The sequence below is a fragment of the Myotis daubentonii genome, chromosome 3, assembly GCF_963259705.1.
Source record: "Myotis daubentonii chromosome 3, mMyoDau2.1, whole genome shotgun sequence".
NCBI classification, from domain to species: Eukaryota; Metazoa; Chordata; class Mammalia; order Chiroptera; family Vespertilionidae; genus Myotis; species Myotis daubentonii.
In genome coordinates, this window is record NC_081842.1 from 69,466,163 (window position 1) to 69,480,066 (window position 13,904).

The 13,904-nt window shown below is 36.6% G+C and overlaps 1 protein-coding gene across 2 annotated transcripts in view; it reads right to left on the bottom strand.

The window, feature by feature from the left end:
* NECTIN3 (nectin cell adhesion molecule 3) overlaps window positions 1–13,904 on the bottom strand; it is a 136,680-nt gene that overhangs the window by 84,325 nt on the left and 38,451 nt on the right. For both annotated transcript variants that reach the window (XM_059687884.1, XM_059687882.1), the window contains exon 2: window positions 3,402–3,743. In XM_059687884.1, the coding sequence (XP_059543867.1) occupies window positions 3,402–3,743 (342 nt within the window). The remainder of the gene's footprint in view (window positions 1–3,401; window positions 3,744–13,904) is intronic.

The window sequence follows — 13,904 nt, forward strand, 5'->3', positions numbered from 1 at the left end:
CGCGGGCCACATGAAAATACAAATACTGTATTTGTTCCCGTTTTGTTTTTTTACTTCAAAATAAGATATGTGCAGTGTGCATAGGAATTTGTTCATAGTTTTTGTTTGTTTGTTTTTTTTAACTATAGTCCAGCCCTCCAAAGGTCTGGGGACAGTGAACTGGCCCCTGTTTAAAAAGTTTGAGGACCCCTGGGCAAAAGAATAAAAATCATCAAATTGTGGAGGGAGTAGATCTTTCAAGAACGGCTTCCAAAAGAATGTGTTTTGATGGACAGTGGTTAAATAGAAGAACGTAGGAAGAGAGAGATAGAAGGAATAACAAGGCAATCCAGGCAAAATGACAAACATAAAAACGTGGACAGGTGTTAAAAGAACTACAAATAGTTTATTAGGATTGTAAAATTTGAGTTCTGCAAGAGGAACAGAAAGGAATGAAATAGGTGAAGTTAAAGAAGTAAGCATGGGTAAAATTATAATTACTCTTATACTGTAAACAGTCTTGAGTTTTAAAGCACTGAGTGCTGCATTAATTTAGGAGAAATTCCTAGTTTAAAGCAAAAATAAATTATTCCCACCAGGTTTCTCTTCCATTTACAAACTACCTATTATGTTCTTGACACTGAACTTAATTGGCCTGTACTTGATTTTTCAGATATTTATGCCTTGCCTTCCAATCAAAATATTTCTTAAAAATAGCAATTTTCATAAATGTAAGTTATATTTTCTCACTCGTTAGGATAGGGTCTTAAACATATAAGTTCCTCAAAATTTTTATTTTATTTCTATTTTTGCATACTATCTCTCAATATAAAAATCTATATATAGAGAGGTAATATGCTAATTGGTCCTAATGGTGTCCCAGTCACGACTGTTCAACAGGATGCGTGTGCACAGGAGCTGGTGGGCAGGTACTTGCACCACTGAGACATGAGGGAGGCTGCTGCCGGGGGTAGCGGCCCCCCACCCCCACCCCCACCCGCGGAGGCACACGTCAGGATGGGAGCGGGCCTCGGCAGAGAGCTCTCAGCACTCCTACCTGGGGTCTGAAGGCATGAGAGGAAGAGAGAGCAGATAGGCAGTTAGGGGAATCAGGCCAGGAAAGAAGAGCAGTTAGGAGGATCAGGCCAGGAGGGGAGAGCAGTTAGGAGGATCAGGCTGGCAGGAGAGAGCAGTTAGGCAGTTAGGGGAGCAGGCCAGGAGGGGAGAGCAGTTAGGGCCATCTGGCCGGTCAGGGAGCAGCTAGGGGCATCAGGCAGGCCGGAAAGCAGTTAGGGACATTGGGCAGGCAGGCGAGCACTTAGGAGCCAGTGGTTCTGGATTGTGAGAGAGAGATCCCAAATTGGAGAAGGTGCAGGCCAGGCTGAGCGACACCCCCCCACACCCCCCACACCCCCCACCCCCGCCCATGAATGAATCTCCTGCACCAGGCCTCTACTATATATATAACAAATTTGGACCAAATTGTTTTCCTGCATTCAAGAGACCCTAAAATTACTGCATTAACCCCTAGAGTGCCGGGAGCGCAATCGTGCTCCTCCTGTCTTTTGCCAAAAGTGCCGGGAGCACTATCACGCTCTTCCTGCAGTGTCACTATTATATGTTTTGTTCAAATTTTTTTTTCTAGTAGTATTTTATAATACAATCAGCAAACAATATATGTCAAAGATGAAAACAAAGTTAGTAGAGGTTTCCTTAAGTTTTTGAATATGTAACTTCATTTACTTGCGATTCATAATTTTTTTCTAAACTGCTGTAAAATAAGCAAAAATGCCTTGGCAATTTTAGCATAGTTCCTAGGATATTGGCTGGCACTCAACGGGTTAAATGTTAGGGGCTATGTACTTATTTGTTTCTCTGAAAGCAGACACTGAGACCAAGTGAGGAGTACTAAAGGCTTATTGGGAAGTAACATCTGGGAGAAAAGTAAAGAAAAAGTATGGAGTAGGGGGAGCTATCAGCAGAACTGACAAAATCCTTGACAGGTAAATAGGCAGATCTGAAGCAGAGACTGCCCCACTAAAGGAGTCCCACTTTGGGTGGAAATGTCTAAGGTACTGTAACTCCTTAATCTTTATTTTATTATTCAAAAGTACTCACCAGCATTTCCAAATTGGTTTATCTTTCACTGCAAGTGGCTATCTTAATGCTAATACATTAGCTCATTCTAAATTACACAATAAACTTTAACAGTTATCAGACAGAAAAGATCTTTCATTAGGAACAATAACCCAGGATTCAAATAGCTATGCAAATCCATGACTGCAGAAATAAAATTTTATTTGAAATACAAACCTGAAGTGTCAATGGCTCCAAGAAGAAAGTCCTTTTAAAAAATGGAAAAGCTATTTAAAGGTTTCAATTTAATTACAAGGTGAAAACTTGACAGAAAATAAGTATGACAAAGAGCCCTGACTGGTGTGGCTCAATTGGTTTAGCCTCGTCCCATGCACCAAAAGATCGTCTATATGATTCACAGTTACAGATTTGGTCCCCAGTTGGAGTGCTTACAGGAGGCAACCGATCAATGTTTCTCTCTCACACTGATGTTTATTTCTCTTCCTCTGTGTCTTCCTTCCTCTCTAAAATCAATAAAAACACATATACATATATATGCATATATACACATATATATGCATATATACGCATATATATGCGTATATATACATATACATATGTGTGTGTGTATATATATATATATTGATTGATTGATTGATTTCAGAGAGAAAGGGAGAGGGAGAGAGAGATATAAACATCAATGATGAGACAGAATCATTGATTGGCTGCCTCCTGTACACCCCCTACTGGGGATCGAGCCTGCAACCTGGCATGTGACCTTGACTGGAATGAAACTTGGACCCTTCAGTCCACTGAGCCAAACTAGCTAGGGCAATAAAAACATATTTTTTAAAAAGTATGGCATACCCAGCCAGTGTGGCTCAGTGGTTGAGTGTTGACCTTTGAGCTAGGAGGTCACGGTTTGATGCCCTGGTTGCAGCCTAGATCCCCAGTGGGGACATGCAGACAACAGTTGATCAATGAGTCTCTCTCATCATTGATATTTCTATCTCTCTCTTCCTCTCCCTTCCTCTCTAAAAATCAATAAAAATACTTTTTGGAAGTATGTCAAAAAAACTCAGAACTTAGTATAAATAAAAAATAATCTCATGAAAAAAGTAAAATAGCTAATACCTACATACAATTACATAGGTAGGTAGGTAGGTAGGTAGGGAAAAGAGTTTGTTTAAATTAAGAACTTAGAATCAAAGGATTTTAATACAGAACTTGAAAAACCTATTTTAAACCTAAATTTATATATAATTCCAATAATTTTGAATTCTTTAAAATATTTTTAGTATAATCCTCAGAACTACCACCAAAACACATAATTCAAGCATACCTACCTAATACAGTTACGGTTGTAGAGGACTGAGCATTTCCAAGTGGGAATGTAACAGCTTTGCATATGTATTTTCCAGAATCAGAAAATCCTATGTTATGCAGGGTAATTGTTGCATCGTTAAGTGAATAGTTTTTAAACAAGACTCTTCCCTGATACTCTCCTTGAACAGAGAATCCATATTGAGGATGATGAACTGCAACAGTCTGTGAACCTTTGCCATGTACCTTTTCCCATGAAATTTGGGTTATAGTTTCATTCACTTCAATTAAACACTTCAATGAAACATTCTTTCCCCATACTGCTGTGACATGTGGCTCCACAATAATTGGTCCAGCTAAGGCACCTATAGGGGGGAAAAAATATAGTTCTTAAAAATATATTGTGCTAAAATCATCCTCCCCTTTTTTTACTCTCCCTCCTTTCTTCCCCTCCTATGGGTACACATACTCACACACATGTTCTTGGTGTTGGATGTAAGACCCAAAGAGTGACTTTTAAATAAAGTAAATACCCAACGATATGTGTTGCAGTGGAAAAAACACTAGATTGGGCCAAGGGTAAGCTTGGAAGCAGATCCTGCCCCAGTCAATTCTTCAGTTGAGATCCCAGCCCTGAGCTGACACCGTGACTGCATTCTCATAAGACTCTGAAGCAAAGAACCTAGCTAAGCCATGACTTGATTCCTGGACCAAAGAAACTAAGAGATAATAAGTCTATGTTCTTCTAAAGCTATTAAGTTTTAGAGTAATTTGTTACTCAGCAATATATAACTAATTCATGTATAGATCTGTTAAACCACATATAATACAAAAGTATCTTCCTTTGAAGGTCCTCTCTATCAAAATCTCTATAAAAACTTAATTTAAGATACACCAACTGACAGAAAACATTAATTTAGGAAACAAACAAAAAAGTAAAATAAATTTTCCCATTTCACAGATAAAGAAAAAAAAAATGCCACAAGTGAAAGTTAAAATAAAATTACAACAAACTTCTTCCTTAAAGCAATGGACCAAATCTAAATAATTTTAAGAGAAATAAGACTGATATTCATGAATACTAAAGTCAAATAAGACACTGATCACTGACAACTATATTAAAATATAAAACATAGTCCTTGGAGAGTTTACAACTCACATATGCGTTCTGACTCCTAATTCCCCCCACCCCCAAAAAATCTCAAACTAAGAAGTAAACCAATATAAGCACTCAAAATAGAAAGTATAAACAATACCTTTAAAGTTTAGAGTTATGTCTAAATATTTTTAAATGAATACAGAAATGCGGAAGGGTATCACTGAAGAAAAATCTGCTTAAATACGTTCAAACATTTCTAAGTAACAACAAAAACTTTACAAATTATTTCCATGAACCTTTTTGAGAGAGAAAAAAAAACACATAAATTAATGAATTCATGAAAAATAAATGAGGACGGGCATAGATAGATAGATAAAAGAGGGCAAATTTTACCATCCAAAAAAAAATGACTGAGGATATTACAAAAACGTACTAACAATTCTTATCAGCTATGGAAGAAAGAGGGGTTTTTTAAGCATTGTCTCAAAAAAGTATCATGCTCCAAAAAGTTTACCATCATGCTCTGACATGCTTTCAAGTGTAGATAATTACGAAGTTTTTAAAATTAATCTGAAACATAAAACATAATTATTCTAATGGATTTTAGCAACCTATATCATAAGCCTAGTACTAAACCAGAAAATATAAAGACAATTAAAGAGAAATTTTTGAATATTAATTAAAATACTCACATACTATGAAATAAAAGAAAAAGACTCAAAGAGCAAGTAGAAACTCTAAGAATGTAAGAATATTTGAGGCTACTCATCACACTGAAATCTCACACAACTTTTTCATTTGATGCTAAAAAGGCATTTAATAAAGTTTAACATTCATTAATAATCTGATTTTTTTTAAATTGAACAATTGAGAAAAGGATTCTTAATAATAAAGTTGATTCTTCTAAAATGGTATCACAATAAAATAAAAAGGGGATATAGCTATTAAGAAAAATCAAGTCAAGATGGTTTATCATCACTGTTCAATTGAGACTGAAAAGTACAATGTAAGGAGATAAGAGAAAGAAACAGAAAAAAAAATATTAGAAAGGAACAGACACAATTTGAAAACCCATTACCTGAAAAACTTAAGAAGGCAAGTAAAGGGCATTAGAACCAATAATATGGTTGCTTACAAAGCATGCAAAATATAAAAGCATCGTGTTATAATAGGTGGTTACATTTACAAATTTATTGCAGAAAAAAGCTTAATATTTGCAAAGCATTAATATTTAAAACACCCATAAATAAAGCTGTAAAGAACCTATAAAACTGAATGACTGGAATAAATAAAAGCTATATCATATTCCTAGATAAAAATACATAATACTATATAAAGGGCAAACCTCCCCATATTAACACACAAATTTTATGCAATTGAAGTGAAAAGCCTGATAAAAATTCTTGAAACTAGACAAAGGACCATAACAGCTAAGAAATATTTCAAAAGCAACAAAGGTCCAGTTGGAGAGAGAAAAATATTAAAGTAAAAACAATAAAAATCTTACTATTAGTATCCTAAAACAATTGAAAATTACACAGACCAACATATATAATGGCATCTATATATATGTAAGTCCAAGTGACCATTACAACTGAACGACCAGAACGACCAGTCGCTATGACACACACTGACCAGCAGAGGGCAGATACTCAAAGCAGGAGCTGACCCCTGGTGGTCAGTGCACTACCACAGCCAACCTGCCCCTGGCCAGCGAACCTCCCGTGGTCTCCCCCTGGCCAGCAGGCCCCGGGCTGGGATGAGAAACTGGGGATGGGTGGCGGAGGACACCGTCCTTTTTCCAAGAGGGCGGAGGGCTGACTCCCTCCTCGGGGCCAGCAGCCAACCTCCCACGGTCCCTCCCCCCATCCAGCAAACCTCCCTCAGTCCCACCCCCCCCCCGCCTGCAGGCCTCAGTGGCAGTATGGTGGTGGAGGAAGGAGGATGAAGGGAGGTGGGGAAATGCACAGTGGTGGGGCTCCAGCATGGGCTCGGCGTCTGGCATCCGGGCTCCAGCATGGGCTCAGCGTCTGGCATCCGTTCCTTCCGCGCCCGGCCTGACAACTGTTACCTCCTCTCCTGACCCTGCCGGGGCCTTTGTGCCCTGGGCTGGGATGGGAAATCAAGGCTGGGTGGCAGCAGACGCAGTCCCTTTCTCAGGGGGGCCGAAGGCTAGCTCCCCCATTGGGGCCTGCGGCCAAACTCCCATGCCCTGTCTCTCCCCCCAGCCCCCCCAGCCTGCAGGCCCCAACTGGCCCGGTCCCAATTGGCCCTGATCACCGGCCAGGCCTAGGGAATCCCACCTGTTTGCTGATTTCATGTACCAGGCCTCTAGTATGGTATACAATACAGTTAATTATGTTGTACTAGAGGCCCTATGGATGAAATTCATGCAAGGGGCTTGGCCCTCGCAATCTCGGTGGCTGCCTTGACCTTTACAGCCGCAGAGGCTGCCTCAGCCCTTATAGCCCTGGCTTTGTCCGGAATGTTGTCCAGAAGGTCATTCAGCTGTCCAGTCTAATTAGCATATTATGCTTTTATTATTATAGATGAGTGTGTGGCAGGGGATAATGAATTAGTGAAGACATGCTAAAAAGACAGCTGAATATTTGGAGACATCTCTGCTTTACACTAAACACACACACAGCTTAACTGACGACCTAAATGTAAAATATAAGTTACATATGCATGTTTACATACTGATGACAACTTTTTGTATATACTGGCAGATAATATTAGCTATTCCTAGGAAATGGGATTCCTGAAGATTAAAGAAAGAACTTTCATTATTTGTGTTCTTTGATGTCAGGTGATTTACAGTAATTTTCATAATAAAAATAAATTAAAAATAAACAGAATTACCCTCTTCAGGTGGAAGTAGGCAAGATATAGGATAAAGAAAGTATTATGAACTGAATGTTTTCAGCGCTTTGAAGTTTATGTTGAAGCCCTAACCTCACCTCTAAAGTGACAGTATCTAGAAGTGGGGCTTTGTTTGATTATTAGATTTATATGAGGTCATGAGGGTGGGAACCTCATGCTGGCATTATAACAGGAAGAGAGACTAGAACTCTCTCTCTCTCTCTCTCTCTCTCTCTCTGCCATATCAGAACAAAGTGAGAAGGTGAGGGTCCTCACCAAGAACCAAATCTGCCCTAATGACAGAAGAGCTTGAGTAGATATTGACCAAATAACTATAAATGGCTATTTTAATGTATTCAACTTTACTAGTATTAATGTAAATATCAGGTTTTTCTCACTTTTTGTTTTAATATCTAGGAGGTAATGAGTGATTTTTGCTAATTTTTTCCTACAAAAATATTCTGAGCAGTTTTATGTTAATTGCAAAAGTAAATATTGATGTACATTTTTTTCTTGGTTCCACTCTTAAACCACTGAGCAAGAATATTACCCTACAAAGTATTTATAATTTGGTTCTCTCACTAAACCACTTCTGAATAAGATTTTCCCCCACAGAATCTTAAAACCATGAAACAGATTTTCCATTGTGGTTCTTGGACCACAAAGTCAATATTATAATGCCTCACTACTCAAGGTCTCCTGAACATTTAACCTACTCCCCCTCCCACTACTTCCCCATACACATTGTGTCCTGGAGAAACATAAATCTTTATTACTGAAGAGTTAAATTATTTGAAGCATGTACTTCATTAATGGTGATGTAAGCTTAGAATATAAAGAGCCTAAGGAACAGCAAAGGATTGAACCTTTCATATCTGCAAGACCCTAAACTTGTCATAAGGTGTTCCTGGCTACTGTACAATCTAGGGGCCTTGGAAAAACATGGTAAGATATGATGCTCTGTTTCTGCTCTGTGAGTCTACTTGATTTATGTTAAGTTTTGTATCCTTAACTAATTAATTAAATTGAACTTATCTTTCAGAGAAAAAGAGAAAGGAGTGCTTTTCCACTACATGTAGTTCTCATGAAAACACTATAACTATGGAAATACAACTATTTGGAGTTTTCATGTGTATCTGAATAGTCCAGCAATTTTCAGTGTGCCAGAAGAATTTTTAAAACATACAATTCCTGACCTCTTTTCTCTTAGATTATCAAATTGAAAAAATGACAACAGTCAACACAACAATAGCAGTCCAGTGTGAATGAATCAAAATTATACCTATTTTTTTGTCAGATGGGCAAAAAATATAATACATTTTTGGTGTGCTGCGGAATTTTAGTAATTAGTTTATGAGTGCTATTAGATAAAAAGGGTTGAAAATAACTGGAAGAGTAATTCAGTCAGGATTTAGAATGCCCAGAGGATACAAATCACCTGAAAATATATGTAGTTAAAAATAAGCTTGTGACAGAAAAAGAAAATATAATGACTCATGTACTATAACTTCTATGGGTTATTTAAAAACAAAAAAATATATGAGATTCCTATTAGAGATCACATTAAAGTATTTGAAATGTAAGTGTGAATAAATTGGCATTGATTCACTTTCTTACCTCTCCCACTCCCAGCAATGAACCCAAAAGTAATAGAAGTCATCACAAATCTTTAATACTGTCCTGTTGGTTTTTTAAATTTATCTTTATTGTTGAAAATATTACAGATGTCCTTTTTTTTCCCCATTGACTTCTAGCCCGCACTCCCCTCTCAACCCCCACCAGGATCTTTCAAATGTTAGGATCTATAAAATAGGTATGTGCAAATACTCTACAAATGAAACATTTATTGTATTCTGTGTCCAACTACAAACAATACCTCCAAAGATCTCCTTTCAGACGCCTCAGAATTTAGAATACTTTTTTGAAGCAACTAAAATAAGTATATATTTTTAAGAAACTAGCAAAATCACAGCATCTAGATATTTTTAAAAATTTCAGCATACTTAAATACAATTTAAATTAATCAAATCTACCACCAGCAAATTCAACAATAAATGTGAATTGTTTTAAACTGATGTTTAAGTTATTCAACTTTGAAAATGCAGCAAAAAAGTATTTTCAATAAAATCCACATTCAAAACAGAAATAAGCATGGAAGAGTAGAGCATCAACAACAAAATGAAATTATAAAATGGAAAACTACTGATATAGTGCAAAATCAAATACTATTAGAATATGGAAGAATATCTAACTTCCTGTCATGTCATAACTAGAAAGAATTAACTCTGGGATCACAGAAGATCTTATATTCTAAAGCGAAAACCTGGATCACATACCAAAAAATTGTTGAGATAACTGAGGGCATTCATTTATCAGTATGTATTAAGTATGTACTTCTGCCAGACCCTGTTCTAGAAGCTGGGCATAGTACTGAAAAGATATCAATGTCCTTCTGAAGATATATTCTTATCAGACAAACAGATAATCAAGAAAATAAAAAATATCAGATAGTAAAAACTACAGAGGAAAATAAAGGTAAGAGGAATGGTAATTATTTTAAGGTAGCACCATAGCTTTTTTTTTTATCTAAGAGTGATAAAAGAAAACATTTTGAAGAGGACACTGGAACAGAGACTTGAAAGAAGTGAAAGAGTAAGAGTGTCCCTTGAGTGTCCCTTGAGTAAAAGGAAAGGAAAAATGGCAGGCAGGGGGCCAGGCCACATAGGTAAGACTTGGTTTTAATCCTGAATACAGTAGGAAACCAGGAGAGATTTTTTACCAGAAAAGTGACATTCTAGCGCTTATCTTTTAAAAGGACCATTGTTGAAATAAACTTATACAGCGAAATGATTAATGGTACTTCATGAAACTCCATTTACAATATGTGAGACAGGTTGTATCATAAGGACTTTCCGTGCTGGGTTGGAAGTGAAGATCAGGACTGACAAACTATATGTGAGGACCAGTCCCACAATAGTGTCCAAAAACAACAACAACATGCTGACTGATAATACACAAAACATCTAATCTCCTCAACAGTTTCCTAGTTTTTGCAATTCTATAATACCAACTTAAATAAGCTTAATATTACAGAGCCACTTAATCAAACTTCCTTGAACAAATATTCTGATTCACCTAAAGCAGTGGTTCTCAACCTTCCTAATGCCATGACCGTTTAATACAATTCCCCATGTGGTGATCCCCAACCGTAAAATTATTTTTGTTGCTAATTCATAACTATAATTTTGCTACTGTTATGAATCGTAATGTAAATATGTGATATGCAGGATGCATTTTCATTGTTACAAGTTGAACATAATTAAAGCATCGTGATTAATCACAAAAACAATATGTAATTATATATGTGTTTTCCGATGGTCTTAGGTGACTTGACCCCTGTGAAAGGGTCGTTCAACCTCCAAAGGGGTCGCAACCCACAGGTTGAGAACCGCTGACCTAAAGCCTACTATTTTCCTCTCGTCCTGACTCCTCCTGGTGCTAAGTCTCCATGAATAAAGCCTCTCTCTAATATATAATCTGAATTTTCAATATTAAAATGATACTCTCAAGATAGTAGGGTTCACATTATAAAGAGGAAAAGTTTTGCTTCCTATTTAGAGACAGAATTATAGATTATATAGCTACACACCCCCAGTAATCTTTTATGGTTTATTTCTTTGTTTTTTACTGAATTTATTAGGGTGACAATAGTTAATAAAATTCTATAGGTTTCAGGTGTACAATTCTATTAATACATCTGTATTGTATGTTCACCACCCCAAGTCAAGACCCCATCCATACCATTTTTCTCCCTTATACCTCCCCCCACCTCCCTTTCCCTCTGGTAATCACATACTGCCTGAGTCTATGAGGTGTTGCCCTCTACAGCTGTCAGACTGTATTTAGCAAGGACAGTAGAAGTCCTTATGTAGGACATAGATCAACATGTAAAAATCAGTTTTGTCTTTATGTATTAGCAATAAAAAAAGTGGAGAAAAATACTAAAATACTGCTGTTTAGAATAGTATCACACATACAAAAAGATGAAAAAGGGATATATCTGACAAGAGCTATGAAAAACCTGTACAATTAAAACTACAAAATTTGCTGAGAATTTAAAACCCACATAAATATAAAGATACTCTTTGAAGTATAGAAGAATCAACATGCATAAAAAGAGGTACAAGAAAACCCCAATCAAAATCCAATTGGACATTTAATAAAAATTGACAAACTGTTTCTAAATTTCACATGGAAAACACAAAAATAAAGTTTTTTTAATCTTGGGTTGGTAAATATTTCTCAGATACGTGACCAAAAGCATAATCAGTGAATTTCATTAAAATAAAAAGTTTCTGCCCTAGCCGGTTTGGGTCAGTGGTTAGAGTGTCAGTCTGCAGACAGAGGATCACAGGTTCAATTCTGGTCAAGGGCACATAACTTGGTTGCAGACTCCATTCCTGGCCCAGTTGGGGCATGTGCAGGAGGCAACCAGTGGCTGTGTCTCTCTGGCATCAATGTTTCTCTCTGTCTTTCCCCACACCCCTTCCATATTCTCTCTCTCTCTCTCTCTCTCAATAAATAAATAAATAAATAAATAAATAAATAAATAAATAAATAAATAAATAAATAAGGAAAATATCCTTGGGTGAGGATTAACAAAAAAAACACCACGTTTCTGCACTTCAAAAAGACACTTTTGAAACATTACACTTAATATGGAAAAAAATCTGTGCAAAACATCTTTGATAAAGGAATAATATCTGATAAAGAACTTTAATCCAAAATACATTTTAAAAATTCTCAAAACGCCACACACAAAAAAACAAGCCAATAAAAAATAAGCAAAAGATCTGAACAGACATCACCAAACAGCACAAGGAAAGATGCTCAACATCATTAGGGAAATGCAAAATAGGATCACAAAATATACCATAACACATCCATTAGAGTAGCTAAAATGAAAAACACTGACATTTTCTTTGAGTCTTTTCTCTTTTTTTTTCCTTAGTGAGTCTAGCCAGTTTCATTAATCTTTTCAAAGAACCAGGTATTCGTTGCAGTAATTTTTTTGTATAATCTTTTTATTTTCTGTTTGTCCCATATGCAAAAATTAACTCAAAATGGATAAAGACCTAAATATAAGACCTAAAACAATAAATTACATATAAGAAACCATAGATACTAAACTTATGGACCTCAGTCTTAGACTTTATGAATTTGACCCCATAGGCAAGGAAAATAAAAGTAAAAATAAATGAATGGGACTTTATCAAACTAACAAACTTCTGCACATTGCCCCGGCGGATGTCGCTTGGTTGGTTGGAATGTTGTCAGGTATACCAAAAGGTTACAGTGTTGATTTCCAGTCTGGGCACATACCTGGGTTGCATGTTTGATCCCCATTTGTGGCACATAGGTAAGGCAACCAATCAATGTTCTCTGTTTCATCAGGTTTCGTTCTCTCCCCACCCATACCCCCATTCCTCTCTCTCTAAAATCAATGAGCATAACCTTGGGTGAGGATTAAAAAAATAAATAAGCCCTAGCTGGTTTAACTCAGTGGATAGAGTGTCAGCCTGTGGACAGAGAAGGGTCCCGAGTTCGATTCCGGTCAAGGGCACATGCCCTGGGTTGCAGGTTTGATCCCCAGTGCGGGGGGGGGGGGGCAGGAGGCAGCCAATCAATGATACTCATCATTGTTTCTATCTCTCTCTCCCTCTCCCTTCCTCTCTGAAATCAATAAAAAATATATTAAAATAAGTAAATAAATACATAATAAGAAAAACTTCTGCACAGCTAAAGAAACCGCCAACAAAACAAAACACACAACCAAACTGACACCACTGACTTCAAGACTTACTATAAAGCTAATCAAGACAGTATGGCATTGATTAAAAAGACAAATAGACTGATAAAACAGAGAGCCCAGAAATAGATTCATATAGCTGTGGTCAACTGATCTTTGATGAAGGAGCAAAGGCAATATAATGCAGCAAAGAGAGTCTACAAACAAACGATACTGGAATAATTGGACATTCACATGCAAAAATATGACACAGACTTTACACTCTTCACGAAAATTAACTCAAAACTGATCACCAACCTAAATGTCAAACACAAAACTATAAAACTCCTAGAAGGTTAACATAAAAATAATCTAGATGATCTTGGTTATGACAATAACTTTTTAAATACAATACTGAAGACATGATCCATTAAAGAAATGAGAGATAAGCTGGATAACATCAAAATTCAAATTTCTGCTCTGCAAAAAACAATATCAAAAGAATGAGAAGACAAGCTACAGAGCGGGAGAAAACAATTACAAAAGACGTATCTAATAAAGGACCATTATTGAAAATATAAAATTAACTTTCAAAACTCAACAGTAAGAAAACAAACAATCCAATTAAAAAAATGGGTCAAAACCCTAAACAGATACCTTACAAAGAAGATATACAGATGGTAAATAACCATAAGAAAAGAGGCACCATTATACACCTATCAGAATGGTGGAAATCCAAACACTGACACCACCAAATGCTGACAAGAACATGAAACA